At 36.3% G+C, this 15,204-nt stretch overlaps 1 protein-coding gene across 1 annotated transcript in view; it reads right to left on the reverse strand.

Moving 5' to 3' along the window:
- MACROD2 (mono-ADP ribosylhydrolase 2) overlaps positions 1-15,204 on the reverse strand; it is a 2,132,804-nt gene that overhangs the window by 61,618 nt on the left and 2,055,982 nt on the right. Inside the window, exons 14-15 of the mRNA XM_036009551.1 lie at positions 10,483-10,557; positions 10,128-10,217 (exon numbers count right to left, since the gene is read on the reverse strand). Coding sequence (XP_035865444.1) covers positions 10,128-10,217; positions 10,483-10,557 — 165 coding nt within the window. The remainder of the gene's footprint in view (positions 1-10,127; positions 10,218-10,482; positions 10,558-15,204) is intronic.

Below are 15,204 nucleotides of genomic sequence, written 5' to 3' on the forward strand. Positions count from 1 at the left end.
ATATCAAATGCTTGGAACTACAAAGAAGGCTTACCAGCTAGTTTTCAACAACCAAAGGATAAAACACTTAATGAAAAGGCTAAGAGATTTAGCAAACAAACTGTTTGCCATTTGGGAGTGACTTAGGGCTACTCAAAAAGCACTCCTTGATTGAAATCAATTAAAAGGAGCCAAACACCTACCCCGCTGAAGAAAGCTTAAATATTCCACCTACCCAATAATGGTCCCCATAGAGCTCCAAAGCCCGGGAGACCTCATGAATATTCTAAGAATTTAAAATACCAAAAGAAGGAGTGATGGGGAGGTGGAGAGAAGTCTTTGCTTCTAAAATAATAGTGGCTCTCCTGTGGTTTTGCATAGCCTTCCAGGATTCGCTTTTCAAGCTCTTTATTGAATTTGCTCAGGTCTTTAACTGATCTCCTGAGGACTCAGAAGTCTTAAGCTAATTACATTTGGCTCAGATATGCTTGATGAGATGGGAAAAATACAAAGTTTTGAAAGGGTGAAAAATCTCTAACCATCTGCTGGTGGTGTTACTAAAAAAACAATAGGGGAAAAAGAAGAGGGCAGCCAGCCAGAATGAAAAGGTACTGGATTTCTTTAATTACTGGGTCAATGAGACTATTACTGCTTAGAATGTTGGGAAAGGCCAAGAAACAAGTTTAGTGAACTAAGCAACAACAGTGCTTAGTGAATAAGCAAAGCCAAACATTGACACCAGAAAAGGGACACCCTTTTTAAGGGAGAAAAAGGAATTAGGCTGGTTTGGTTTGGAAAGGCATTTCTAATTAGAAATCACCAGTAGCTTATGGAAAGGAGAAAGGGAGATATGCTCCTAAATTGGAATTAGGTTTCAGAACAGCCTCTGTACTTTTCTTTTAGGTTATCTGTGTTCTGCAAGGGCAGTTTCAGATGGAGCCCTGGTGACGTCTGTGCTCGCTGATTTGTCAGCGAGACAGTTTCTTCTGTTTTCCTTGACAACCCAGGTGAATGGCCTGCCTTTAGCTTTCAAATCAATGCCCCAGGTGCTAATTCAGTATGGCAAACAGCTTATGTGCATTGCTCTGAAAGCCCTGTTCAGTTTCTCCTTTTATTTTTTTGTAAATAATGAATCCCCTCAATTCAGCTAAGAAAATGTTAGAATTTGGAAGACAAACAGACTTAAATCAGACAGGGACTGCTAAATCAAAGTTTTTTTTTTTAACTTTGTGTAGGGTAACTCTTGAAGTTGAGAACAATGGTGCCCCTAATCCTATTTTTGTTCTTTTTTTCAGCCTTTGCAGAGGAACTGCCATTTTCTTTCACATTGCTCCATCTTGCTTCTGTGTCTGAAGATGGGTAAAACTGCTGAGACAACAGCAAAGAAATATTTTTTCCTTTTGTTATTGACTTTTCATCAAAACTAGAAAAACATGACTTCAGTAGAGAACACATTTTTCAGATATACAACTCAAATGCTGTGTATTTTCAGATAAACAGGTCAGGATGTGCCTGGAGTACCCTGGGTTTCCTTTCCAATGGACAAGCACCATCCTCTTCTGCACAGTCTCTTTGTTTCCTCTTCCACTCAGTCCCAGACCTGCCATCCTGGGAGGGATGAACTGTCATTGACCATGAGGAGAGCACATGGGGGAAGAAAGGCTTACAAACAGCTGATCTCAGACATATTGGGATTTGAGCTGGAAAGAGGTACCCACCCTTACCACATTACCCTGTGCTCTCTATCCCAGCTGCAGGTCCTGGGAATCCATGAGGATGCTAAAGACCTCCCATAATGCCTGATGTGAGTCAGATGAGTGGATAAAAAACAAGGGCTTGGCTAGTGGTTCTTAAAGCGTGGTCCCCAGACCAGCAGTATTAGCATCACTTGCAGACTTGTCAAAAATGCAAACTCTTGCCTGCCCATCATCACCAGATCTTCTGTATCAAGAACTTGAGGTATAGGGCCAGCAATTTATCCTTTAATAAGGTATCCAGGTGATTTGGATATACTGAGAAGGGAGCATATACTATGTGGTCTATCTATCTAGTCTAATCTAATCTAATCTACCATCTATCAGTATCCACTCATCTAAATATATGATATCTTTGCTGTGTGTAAACACCTACTCTCTAACGAAAATAAGATGGAGGAAAAGGTCTAAGAGATTTTCATAGAATACTCTGAATTTGGATGCCAAATACTAGAGTAGTGGTGCCATTCAAAATGTGGTCCACAGATCAGCAGCTTTGCCATCACCTAGAAACTTGATACAAGTACAGATTCCCAGGCCCACCAGGACCTAATGTATCAGAATCTCTAGGGGGAGGGTCCAAAAATCTGTGTTTTAACAAACACTCTAATTTTTGTACATACCTAAGTGATAGAAAAATATATTCACAATATTTGTGGTCATTTTGGTCTTAAACTGTTAGAAAATCTTCAGGGTCAAGAGGTTCTTTCTCTATTTCCATTTTGTGGTGTTAATCAGGGAGAGCTAAATTGGAAAGAATTTAGACATGAATTTTGTATCTCTTTTCTTTCCAAAAAGTATTGTTTGAATATTTACTTCATTATTTTACCCAGACTAGAAAATAGAAACCAGTTCTTCCTCTTTTTACCATCATTCTTCCTTCTTTCCTCCTTTCTTCCTCCCTCTTTCATTGTTTTTTTCTCTTTCCCTCCCTTTCTTTATTTCCCTAATGCTTTTATTGTAATTCCTTCCCCTGCCTCCAATCTCCTAGAGATGCGTAACTATTCTGTTGACTATGGCCACAGTAATTAGATTTACCTGAATTAAATTTCAGTTGTGCAACCAACAGAGACTGACATTAAAAAGGGATGGGTCACGATAATAAAAATGCTGCCTAATTTAGCATGGATTATAGGAGGAATAACTGTATGACCATTCCCAACTAGAACATGGAAAGATATTGAAAGCCTCTGCTTTCTCTGGGGATCTATTAGGACAAGCATACATTTTTAACATGGTTTGAAGGAACTCTGTTGTGAGGAAACATATTAGTTTCCTATTGCTGTCACAACAAATTACTATAGACTTAGTGTCTTAACATAACACAAATTTATTACCTTACAGTTCTGGAGGCCAGAAATCTGAAATGGGGCCAGAAACCCCTGAACAGGGTTTGCTGGGGCTAAAATCAAGGTATAAGCAGAATTACTTTCCCTCTGGAGGATCTGGGGAAGAATCCTTTTCCTTACATATTCTAGTTTTCAGAGGCTGCCTGCATTTCTTGTCACATGGCCTCCTTCATCTATCTTCAAAGCTAGCAACAGAGCATCTTGAAATCTCAGGCAGTCTCCCCTCTTTCTCTTTCTCTCTCTCCGCCCCCCCTCTCTCTCACACACACAAACTATATGTGTATTTATCTTGTCTATTTAGTTATATTTAATTATTAGATGTTATGGAAGTTTTATTTATTATGCAACCTATTGCACAAGGTTGTCTAAAATATTTTGTTAATGGAAAAATAAGAGTAGTATATCATAGTATAAAATGAATATTCATTTTGAAAAGTATCCCTTATATTAAAATTATATGTCCCTATCTTAATACGTTATCAGCCATATATCTCTCGATACTGAATATTATTATTTCATGAGCTGCACTCAAAGTATATGAAAAAAGAAGGACAGGTGAAGTAATTTTTGTGTATATTTGAGGAATAAAGTACATGTGATAAATGGAAAAGAAATATTCTTTGAAAATGTTTCTAAAAAGAAATATCCAGCTTTTGTTTCTGTCATTTCTATTTCTTTGCATTTTTTTCTTACTACTTTCAATTAAAATTCAAGGCTAATAAACTATAAAATTCCTGAAAAATGAACAGACATCTATGTCAAAAATGTAAGCTCTAAAAACAAGATGATATTTATTGGTTGGAAACAGGATTGACTCATCTCAACAACATTTCCTTTAAGGATTCACAATGACATAAAGGTATTGCATACAAATGAACCAAACCTCTTGCTATTGTTAAAATGTTTACTTCCTTTTTTTAAAACATTGTAGCAGATGTTATAAAATAAGTGTAGTAAAACATTCAAGTGGCAAGCTCCCTAATTGTTTCCATCTTGATTATAAAAACACATTGAAAGGTAAATCCTCACAGCGAAATAAATGAAAAAAATAATTAACATTCCAAATACTACTTATACCAGCTGCTCTTTACATACTGCACTGAAAGGAAGGCACCTGATATATAGAGTAATGAAAAGAAATTGGGCTCCCTTCTAAAACAAAGAGAAAAGTAGCACTTCAGTTTGCAAGTAGATACTCTAATTAAAATTTCTGAGTTTAAGGTTATATATTAAAATAATAGTTGAGAAGACTTGGGTCTTTACAACAAAATATGTAAGTGAACACATATACACATCTATATTATTACAATCCCTATTAACCCCACTCACTTTATGGGTAGGCCTCCTCTGTCACCTCATGGTCTTTCTGTAAAAATGATTTCGATTAGAATGTTTAGTGCACAGTCCTAATGCAAATATCACTTGCAGTATATCCAGAGAAAGTAAAGATCTGGTTTACTAGTAAATAAATGGAACCTCTTTTAGGCACAGTGGCAAAAGGAATTGTGTTTAAAAGATATAAATTTGTATTCTAGGGAGACAGATTACTTCACACCATCCATAGGCTGAAATTCTCAGAGCCCAAGCCACTCTGCTTGGGGTCCTCTCTAATGGGGATTAAAATCAGGGGGCACATTTTCCCAAGTCCACCAGTGTGAGGAGGGGTGGACAGAGCAAATGCCGTGCATGCAGAAGGGCAAGACATTGTGGGATAATCCTATTTTCCCATTACTAGTGAAACATACATGTGTTATGTCTGTGTGTATTGATAAAGACTGCACAATCCAGAAGTTCTGCATGGAAAAGAGGGGTTTCACATTTAGGGTAATTTGGACCACCTTGACATAGATGATATATACTGGAGGTTAGCAAAGGGTTTTTTTTTTCATGTTAAGGGCCAGATAGCAAACATTTTCGGTTTTGTGTATTTTAACAAAATTTTATTTGTGGACACTGAAATTTGTAATTTCCACATCTCACAAATTATTACTCTTTACCTCCCCAATCATTTGAAAATGTGAAAACCATTCTTAGCTCACAAGCCACATGAAAAGAGGCAGTGGGTCAGGTTTGGCCTATGGGTCATAGTTTGCTCACTCCTGCTAATCTTGCTTACCCCAGCTACTCTTCAAAAATGGTTTCATTTCATCTTTTTCATAACTTCAAGATGCATGAGGATAAGTATATCCCTCACTGAGGAGGAACCTGAGGCTCCAAGAGGCTTAAGAAGCTTACTCAGGGTTATAGCTAGGCAGTGTCAAAGCCAGAACTAAAAGTCAGCTCTTCTGAGTCTTAACCCTCTCTCTCTCTCTCTCTCTTTCTCTCTCTCTTTCTCTCTCTCTCTCTCTCTCTCACACACACACACACACACACACACAGACACACACACCACACACTTTATAAAATTCACATGGAATTGTGGAAAAAAGCATAGAGATAAAAAATTGTGTGTGCATGCCAGTGTTCTTTGGTATCCACCAGGCAATGGTTCCAGGATTCCTCCTGCATGCACCCTCCCCAGGATAACAGCACTTTCAGATGCTTCCGTCCCTTACTACCCTCACTATCTGTACTGTAAGCCTAATGACATTGTAACTTACACTTGTTGCTGGCTTGCCCTTCACTTTCTGCCTGTCTATGTCTACTTTTGTTCCCAAGAAGACTTTAAACTGTAATATACCTTCAGTTGCCATCAAGTTTGGTCAACTTTAGTAAGTAGATAAAGGATTAATATTTCATATAATATTTATTAATTGATACAAGAAAAATAATAGGGATGTATGTTTTCTACATAACACAAGTCTAATATATTCATAATAAAAATAAAATTATGTGTTAATAACAACAATGTTAATATAGTTATTAAGACTTTGTGTCAAGTATTTTTAAATTTAACTACAAATAATCTGCAGGAAAATATTTTAATGCTGGCTTTGTATTTTATACTAAAATATTAGATCCTTTCTTGAGGAGATCTCCTGTAATATTACTTTCCTGTTTGGTTATTAACCTAAGTGATGTTATTTGACTGGATTTCATATGTGCTGCAGATCCTGCTGGGAAAGCATAAAACTGGGCTCATTTAGGAGGAGGTAATGTGGCAGTATGAGAAAAGCTGCCATATGTGAAACCTCACTTTATGCCTATTGAAAGTTTTGTATTTCAGGTCTCCTAGGGACATGTCCATTGTGCTATTGTGTAATTTTATCAGCATGAAGTTCTGCTGAATATTTTCTCTTCTTTTCAAAACCCGTATTTTGGTAGAGCTCACTTCAAAACTTAATGTTGTAACATCTGTGCCATACACCTGGGAGCCACAGAAGATGTATCCTGAAGATTATCTACATTTTCTAATCTTATAGCATGCTGCAAAATGAGAGAAGAAGATTATACATTTTTTTCTGGTCTAGAATTCTTTGAAAGAAACCCCTTTATGTCTCCTTAGAAAGATTCTCAAAATAAAAGAGAATCACTATTTCTAAAGCTAAAAAGAATATTCCTACAGATGTCATTGAATACTCATTTGTTTTTGTTCACAGATAAGAATAAGTCTTAATACATATGTTCAACTTTCCATTAAGAGATACTGTGAATATACACAAAACCTGGAGCTATTTTCTCAAAATGTTTTTAAACAAGATTCCTTAATATCTATACAAAACAAAAGAAAATTCTATTTGAACTTATTTACTACTTTTATTCTATAAATCTACCAAGAAATCAATGGCTTCTTCTTTATGAATCATTATTTTACACACCTAATGAAACTAATGTTATATATCAATTACATTTCGATGAAAAATAAAAAGTATTGTTCACTCAGCATTTCTCAAACAGAAGACTGAAATCATGACAAAGAAAAAGGACTTTGTGAATAGGACAGGTGCCTTCCACATCATCTTTCATTAATTATTCTACCTTTATAGAATGAAATATGTGTATTTGGAATACCCTGCAGGTAATGATGCTAAAAATAAAATGTGCAGAACAATTTTTGTTGAAAGATAATGTAGCATATGTGAAGTTTATATGGATTTAAATAGTTAGGAAGCACAATAAATGGACTTGAGAAACTTTACATATGGATTCTCTTGACTTTGTCATCAATTTATCAAATTATGATAAATGTTAAATGCTTATGGAGTACTTTCTATGTTCCAGATATTGTTATAACAGCTTTTCAAATTTCACCACAACTATATGAGACTTTTGTCATCACAATCTTACAGATAAGGAATCTGAGGCACTGAAAGGCTAAATAAATTGCCCAAGGACACCTAGTTTGTTAATTAAGGGTAGAGCTAGAGCAGAGCAAACTAAATCTACATTGCCCCATTTTCCTTTGGTTACTTTTCTTATGTGTTACTGGATAGCTTTTAACTTTTGCTTTGAAGCAAGTAATGGTAAAGGTGATACATTTTAAGTTTTTTCAAACTTAGAAATATTCAAGGCAGGGCCAAGTTAAGTATCTGTGGTAAAAAAGGACAGGGACAATGTGGTTAATTCAAGCCTGCAGGCATTATTACTCTCCTACAGATAAAGTCAAATCTTAAAAAAAAAAAATTCAACTTCAAAGTTTTGACAAACGAGCAGCAGAAATTGACCTAATTTCTTTCCCACATGCTATTTCACCATTTGCAGAAGGGGGTTGGTATTCTCACAAGGGAGACATAAAGAGTGAATAGTTAACTCGTCAGTAATTGCAGGAGTACTCAATGCTAGAGAAGCTACTGCAAGAAAGGAGACATGTCCATGTGTACTGAACACGATACTTTCCACTGTAAGTCAAATTAATAAGAAGAAAATGTATATCCATTTGATGTTCCTCATTTGCCTGTCTCAAAGTACAATATATAGTACAAAATAAATAATTTCTGCTTAGAAATAGAAATTAAGCAGGCAGGCACCACTGGGTATTTTATATTTTATAAATACAATTGAAAGGAGCAATGCCATGCAACTGTATCTAAAGTAAGGGTTGTATCAAATGTTTATTATCATCTTAAGATGTTAACTACTCCAAGGGTACCATTTACTTGACTTGCCAGGAGCATGGTGTCGTGAGCCTGACCTAGGATTTGCAATACAGAAAGGTTATTAGAGGCATGAACATGGAAGAATATTGTGCTCTAAATACAGTGAAAATAAAAAGAGATGTGAAAATTACTACATGGCTTCCTAAATAAACTGTATCAATGTCTCTGTCAAGAAGAGTTTGTTGTTTAGAATCTGTAGCTACTACTGACCTGATCGCACAATTGAGAGCATGTCTGCATTTTACTGGCAATTTGGAAACAAAACTGATCAGTGTTCTATAAATAAGGCCTGTCAAGTTATTACTTTGCAACTCTTTTGCAAATGCATATTATTTAAGAGCAGCATGATTTATGACATAGTATACTAGAGAAATGATTTTACTTCATATTTCATATTTTAGTTTCTTTTAACAGATTTTTATATATAAAAATAAAATTCAAGTTTTTCAATAAATACTGAATTTCTTTAACAATGTTTTTATTTTTTCACATTTTTGTGTTGTTGTTCAAGTACAGTTGTCTCTATTTTCTTTCCATCACTCCCCCTAACCCCAACCATCCCCTCTTCCCACCCTTGATTCTACTCACCTTTGCTTTGTCCATATGTTCTTTATATATGTTCCTGATAACCTGTTCCCCCTTTCCCCCCATTATCGCCTCCCACCTTCCTTCTGGTTACTGTCAGTTTGTTCTTAATTTCAATGTCTCTGGTTATATTTTGCTTGCTTCTTTGTTTTATTGATTAGGTTCCACTTAAAGGTGAGATCATATGGTATTTGTCTTTCACTCCCTGGCTTATTTTACTTAGCGTAATGCTCTCCACTTCCATCCATGCTGTCACCGAGGGTAGGAGCTCCTTCTTTCTTTCTGCTTCATAGTATTCCATTGTGTAAATGTAGCATAGTTTTTTGATGGGCACTCATTTACTGATGGGAATCTAGGTTGCTTCCAGCACTTAGCTATTGTAGATTGTGCTGCTATGAACATTGGGGTGCATAGATTCTTTTGAATTGGTGCTTCAGGATTCTTAGTGAATAACCCCAGTAGTAGAATTGCCAATTAAAAGGCAGTTCCATTTTTAGCTTTCTGAGGAAATTCCATACTGTTTTCCATAGTGGCTGCACCAGTCTGCATTCCCACAAACAATGTACTAGGGTTCCCTTTTCTCCACATCCTCTCCAGCACTCATTGTTTATTGATTTATCAATGATGGCCATTCTCACTGGTGTGAAGTGGTATCTCACTGTGGTTTTAATTTGCATCTCTCTGATGGCTAGTGATGCTGAGCATACTTTCATATATCTTGGGGTCCTCTGCATGTTCTCCTTGGAGAAATGTCTGTTTAGGTGCTTTGCCTGAATGTGCCTGATCTCATTTGATAATATTTTTTAATTGGATTTTTAGAAAAGATTTCTATGTTTACGACAATGTATTGACTTCTTGTCCCAGATACTGCTTTAAATTTTACAAAGGGTTCATTCCTCCCATGTCTTCAAAAATCATCATAATGCTCAGTTATTTTTAACAGTACTGAATATTATGGTATCTAATGTTACCAGAAAAAGCTTACAATTTAGAAGGTTCATATAATATGTATATTTTATAGAAACTGCTTCTTTAATTATTATCATATGAAGGACTACAGAAGGAAATCAATACCAAAAGGTCAATCTCTTTGTTTTATAGTCATCTCAAATTTTCTAAGACTCATCCATCTAGTCGATAATTTTGATTTCTTATAGGCTTTCTCGATACTATGTTTTTTTAATTAAATTGAATCTAAATGAATAATAAAAGCATATTCATAGTATTTGTAATGGCAGATAACTGTTACGAGCATTTTCACTTGCTAATGTGAATATTCTACTCACAAAAGTAGTTTTAGGATTAAAGAAAGGTTTATTTTCCCCCTTAACAGGCTGCAATTGCATGAGGATAACTCTGATGGTGAATTCTAGGCAAGACCCAAAGAGACTCTATTTTGATGGGTTATTTAAGAGCAGTCCTACCTTTCTCCCCTTTTTCTTCTTGGTCACCTGTTAGTGGAATCACTTCCAGTTGCTCCACAATTGTGGCGTCTTCTTGGTTTGATGAAAGCTCTAAACAGAATAAGACAGAAGTATACTCAGGAATGTTCTAGTTGAAATCATTGGCAAAACACACTTACTAAAGCACACAAAGTTAAAGTTCTTTCCCCCACCCCTCTGATTTTAACAGGCATACAAAGCAGAAAACTATTGCCATTCTCTAGAAATCATTGTCTAAAGCCCACCCACCCCACTCTCCCACACATGGGTACATGTAGGAGGCACAGCCTATAGCTTTGTCTCATTCTCTGGTAACAATACATGCCATTTTCAATGCCTTCTGTTTCCATGTATGAGCTCTGTGACTCTGCCTCAATTTTTATTTCATTCTTCATTGAATCATTCTCTTGTCCTGTTAAGAAGAGAGATTGCAATTTTTTTAAAAAAAATGTGATATACATGACCATAGCTTTATCCCTGGTTTGAAAAAGAAAAAAATGTCAGAAACCATGCTTTGACCATGCATGCAGAGGTAGAGAACAGTTCTGAATGAAAGCAGAGGGGGAAGGTATTGTTTTTGCAGATCATCAAATTTATCTCAATTATTTTATAAAAAATATCTAGATAATTTAGGTAAAAACTCTTCTTTTAGCTGATTAGTATAATTAATATTTAGCTTACGAATGTACTAACAGCAGTGAACACAACCTGGGAGTGTTGACATTTTAAATAATTCCTGGGCTGCATGTGTTAATTATAGTTAATTTTCCTTGAAGATATAGATATTTCCTGTACTGAAGATTCCTGGAAAATTAAAACACTACTTGCATTTTCATTCTTCCATCGATGGAGCGTGAACAATTGGAGCAATGTGAGCACATGCAAACTGGGTCAGCTGACAGCCCAACCACTCTCTAATGGCACCCACTGAACACAGCAACGGTCAGGAGAGAATTCCTCCAGCTCTTAGTTACTCTGAGGCTCATTATCCAGTAATGCTTTTCATTCCCTCTATGTCCCCTGGCTTTTCCTCCTCCCTTTCTCTGTAGGGTTTAGAACATTTCAGTGTTCTTTAAGGGGATAAATTGAAATCTGTCCATTTTGTCTCATATTGATGAAAGATTTTGTGCTGAGATATTTCACTGCTGAGTTAAGAAAAAATCCAGAGCTAGGCTTGGTTATATGCAGAAAGGGGATGCAGAGGAGCTTGGGCTCTTTGCCTGGGTACATCTTTGTGGTAGATGGATTATTGTTCCTCCCTCTTTCTGTAAAAGGATACTACTTCTCTGTCTAACCATGTGACCTGTGGTGGCCAATGTGGGACGAGTGTATGTTCCCACCTCATTGGTGCAAGGCCTATTCATGTCACTTGGTTTAGAAAATGGCGCAGAAACAGACATGATGCTATTAGATCTAAACAGAAACTTCAAGATCCATTGCACGTTTCCTCCAGCTCTCCTGCTCCTAATAGAGTGTGCTCTTCAGCCTGGATCCTGGAATCAAAGCACATGGAGCAAAACCAAGCAGAGACATGAGGAGCCTTTGTTGTTGCAGCTATTGGAACTTTTAGGGTTATTTGTTCCTACAGCAAAGCTGACATACAACCTCTTGTATTCACAGTTTCCTCTTTAACACAACTGTTAGTATTCTGCCTGTTAGTACTTCCTTTTGGGACAACTGTAATTAAACAACAATAAAAAATTAAAAAAATTAATCATTATAGTACTCCCTTCTATAGTACTCCCTTTTAAAGAGTACAGTAACCAACTCTTTAAAAACAAGTGGGTTTTTTTTGACATCCTTTCCTCTTGAGCTCAATTTTGATCAAAGGGATCCAATAAAAATTGCAACTACAATATATTTATATACTTGTTCATTGAAGCTGAAAACCTCAAGCTGCCTTTGATGTCTTTCTGTCATCACTCCTAAAATTCAATGACATGCCAAGATTTGATGTTTCTGAAAAATGCGTTTTTTTCCCCTGTCTAGTCCCCTTCCCCTTTACTCATTCAGGAATACATTATCTCTCTATTAATCTATAATTTTTCTCCTGTAATCTATTTTTTGAATTGCAAACAGTAATATTTTTAAAATATGAATTTAACACCTTTCCCTTGCTGATAAACCTCATTCATCCCCATTTCTCTCAACCTCCATGGGCAAAGTGGTCCATGGGTGAGCAACATTGGAATTACCTGTGAGCTTTTAAAAAATACAGGATTTCAGGCCTCATCTCAGACCTACAGACTCATAGTGCACATTTTAACAACATTTCTAGGTGCTCTGTTTGCACTGTTAGGAATCAGTAGCCTAGAAAATATATTTATAAATCAATTCTATACAAATGTCAGGCTTTGTGTATTTTATACACATTTTTTCTAATTATTATATCAGCCCTGCAGAGTTAGTAGTATGATCCCCATTCTACTTTCAAAATTCTCAGCTAGGTTTATCTGAACAAAAATTTCTTTTTTTCTGGAAATGCTTTTACTTTGCTTTTTAATTTTTGTAAGCTGAAATATAGCTTACATGTAGAAAAATACTCAAGTCTTAAGACTACAGGTTTTTAAATGTACAAACATGTGTCACTGTGCAGTCACCACCCAGATCAAGAACATTTCTAGCAGCAGTGGCTCTACTTCCTCTTTTGGTACCTGAAGATAGCACCCCCATAGGTGATTATTCTGTTTTTCAATTTCATATAAACAGAACATACAGCATGTATATTACTTTTTTAAAGTATATTTTATTGATTATGCTATTACAGTTGTCACAAATTTTTTTTGCCCTTTATCTTTCTCTGCCCTGCACACCCCACCCTTCTGCATCCTCCCTTCAGTTCATGTGCATGGGTCATTAAAATAAGTTCTTTCATTCCTCCATTTCCTATACTATTCTTAACCTCCCCCTGTCTATTTTGTACCTACCATTTATGCTTTTTATTCCCTGTAACTTTTTCCCCATTCTCCTTCCTCCCCATCCCTACTGATAATCCTCCATGTGGTCTTCATTTCTGTGATTCTGTTCCTGTTCTAGTTGTTTGCTTAGTTTTTGCTTTAGTGTTTTAGGTTCGGTTGTTGACAGTTGTGTTTCTTGTCATTTTACTGTTCATAGTTTTTGATCTTCTTATTTTTCTTAGAAAGTCTCTTTAACATTTCCCATAATAATGGCTTGGTGATGACTAATTCCTTTAGATTTACCTTGTCGGGGAAGCCCTTTATCTGCCCTTCTATTCTAAATGAAAGCTTTGCTGGACAGAGTAATCTTGGATGCAGGTCCTTGCCTTTCATGACTTCAAATACTTTTTACCAGCCCCTTCTTGCCTGTAAGGTTTCTTTTGAGAAACCAGCTGATGGTCTTATGGGCACTCCTTTATAACACCCTCCTTTCCTCTTGTTGCTTTTAAGATTCTTTATTTTTAATCTTGGGTAACTTAATGATGATGTGTCTTGGTGTGTTTCTTCTTGAATCCATTTTTTGGGAGGACTCTGAGCTTCCTGGGCTTCCTGGAAGTCTATTTTCTTCACCAGACTGGGGAAGTATTCCTTCCTTATTTGTTCAAATAAATTTTCAATTTCTTGTTCTTCCTCTTCTTCTGACACCCCGATAATTTGGATGTTGGAATGTTGAAAGTTGTCCCAGAGGTTCCTAAGCTTGGCTCTTTCCCCACTGTCCACCATTTCCCTTACTTCCCACAAGTGGATTGTGCTCTTTCAGGTGCTGATTCCTGGGTGGGTGGGTTTGTGTAAATTCTAGGACCTTGTGGTCCTTTCCAGCGGACTCTCCTGTGAGACTGGGAGTTTCTCCCCCTCCTGGACCCCTGCAGGTTTTTATAGCCAGAGGTTTTGAGTTTTTAGTTTCCTGTACTGAAACCCTTTTTTGTGCAGTCTGTCTTGCTCCCCAATTGTTCCTCCCAGTTTGTACTGCCTGGTCAGCCAGCTCCCACCTTACCCTTGCAGTTGGTTACCTTCCTGAGAGTCCTCTCTGCCCCAGCGGCCCATTTCCACCCCTCCTACTAGTTTGGATGAATGTTTCTTTAACTCCTCAGTTGTCAGGCTTCCATGCAGTTTGATTTTCTGGCAGTTCTGGTTGTTTTTTGTTTTTAAATTGGTCATTATCCTTCTTTTGGTTGTGTGAGGAAGCGAAGTATTTCCACCTAAGCCTCCATGTTGACCAGAACTAACAATCTGCATTTTACTTTTTTACACATGTTTTCCTGTGAGATTAATCCCAATTGTTGACTAATTATTTTTCATTGCTGTATACTATTTCACTATCTAATATGCTGTTATATAGATGTTGAATTATTTTTAATTTGGGGCTACTGTAAATACCGCTACTAAAAATTCTTGTACATTTATTTATTTTGTGGGCATATGGACTTACATCACTTGGGTATAAACCTAGCAGTGAAATTTCTAAGGAATAGTCAACATACATGTTTAGCTTTACTAGATACTAAAAAACAGTATTCAAAGAGTTTGCTCCATTTTACACTCCCACCTGAAATGTATGAGATTTCCATTTCTGTTTTTCATTCTTTATGATATCATGAGACTCATCACAAAATTATTCAATATGGAGGAAAGAGACATGAAAAATCTTTCCCCCAGACACATTTCTACCCTTCTCACCTTTGAGTACCATATAAAGCAATTACATCTTTGCTTATTGAGTTCCTTTGCTCATTCTTCTATTTATTATTTTCCTTATTACACTGTAATATAGCTGTGCCAGCATTTGTTTCTCTCACCAGGTTATGAACATTGTGAAGATAGCAATTGTATTTTACTCATATATTCCTTCCCAGCACCTACTGATGAATGAGCAATAAATAACTATTTAATTTGCCCTCTATTATAGTACTCATCAATGTCTGTAAATAGTAATTAGGGACTGTAACTTACTTCTTACCACAACCTTTAGTAATAAGTAAGTGCTTTAGGCTACTAAGCTCTTCATATACTATATTTATGGCAAAGGACCCTGGAAGGAGAACTGGATGCTCTTTGGGTTTTAATTTTATTATTATTTTTAAAGGCCAAAACAAACAAAAAAA

The sequence above is a fragment of the Phyllostomus discolor genome, chromosome 9 (genome assembly GCF_004126475.2).
Source record: "Phyllostomus discolor isolate MPI-MPIP mPhyDis1 chromosome 9, mPhyDis1.pri.v3, whole genome shotgun sequence".
Classification (NCBI taxonomy): Eukaryota; Metazoa; Chordata; class Mammalia; order Chiroptera; family Phyllostomidae; genus Phyllostomus; species Phyllostomus discolor.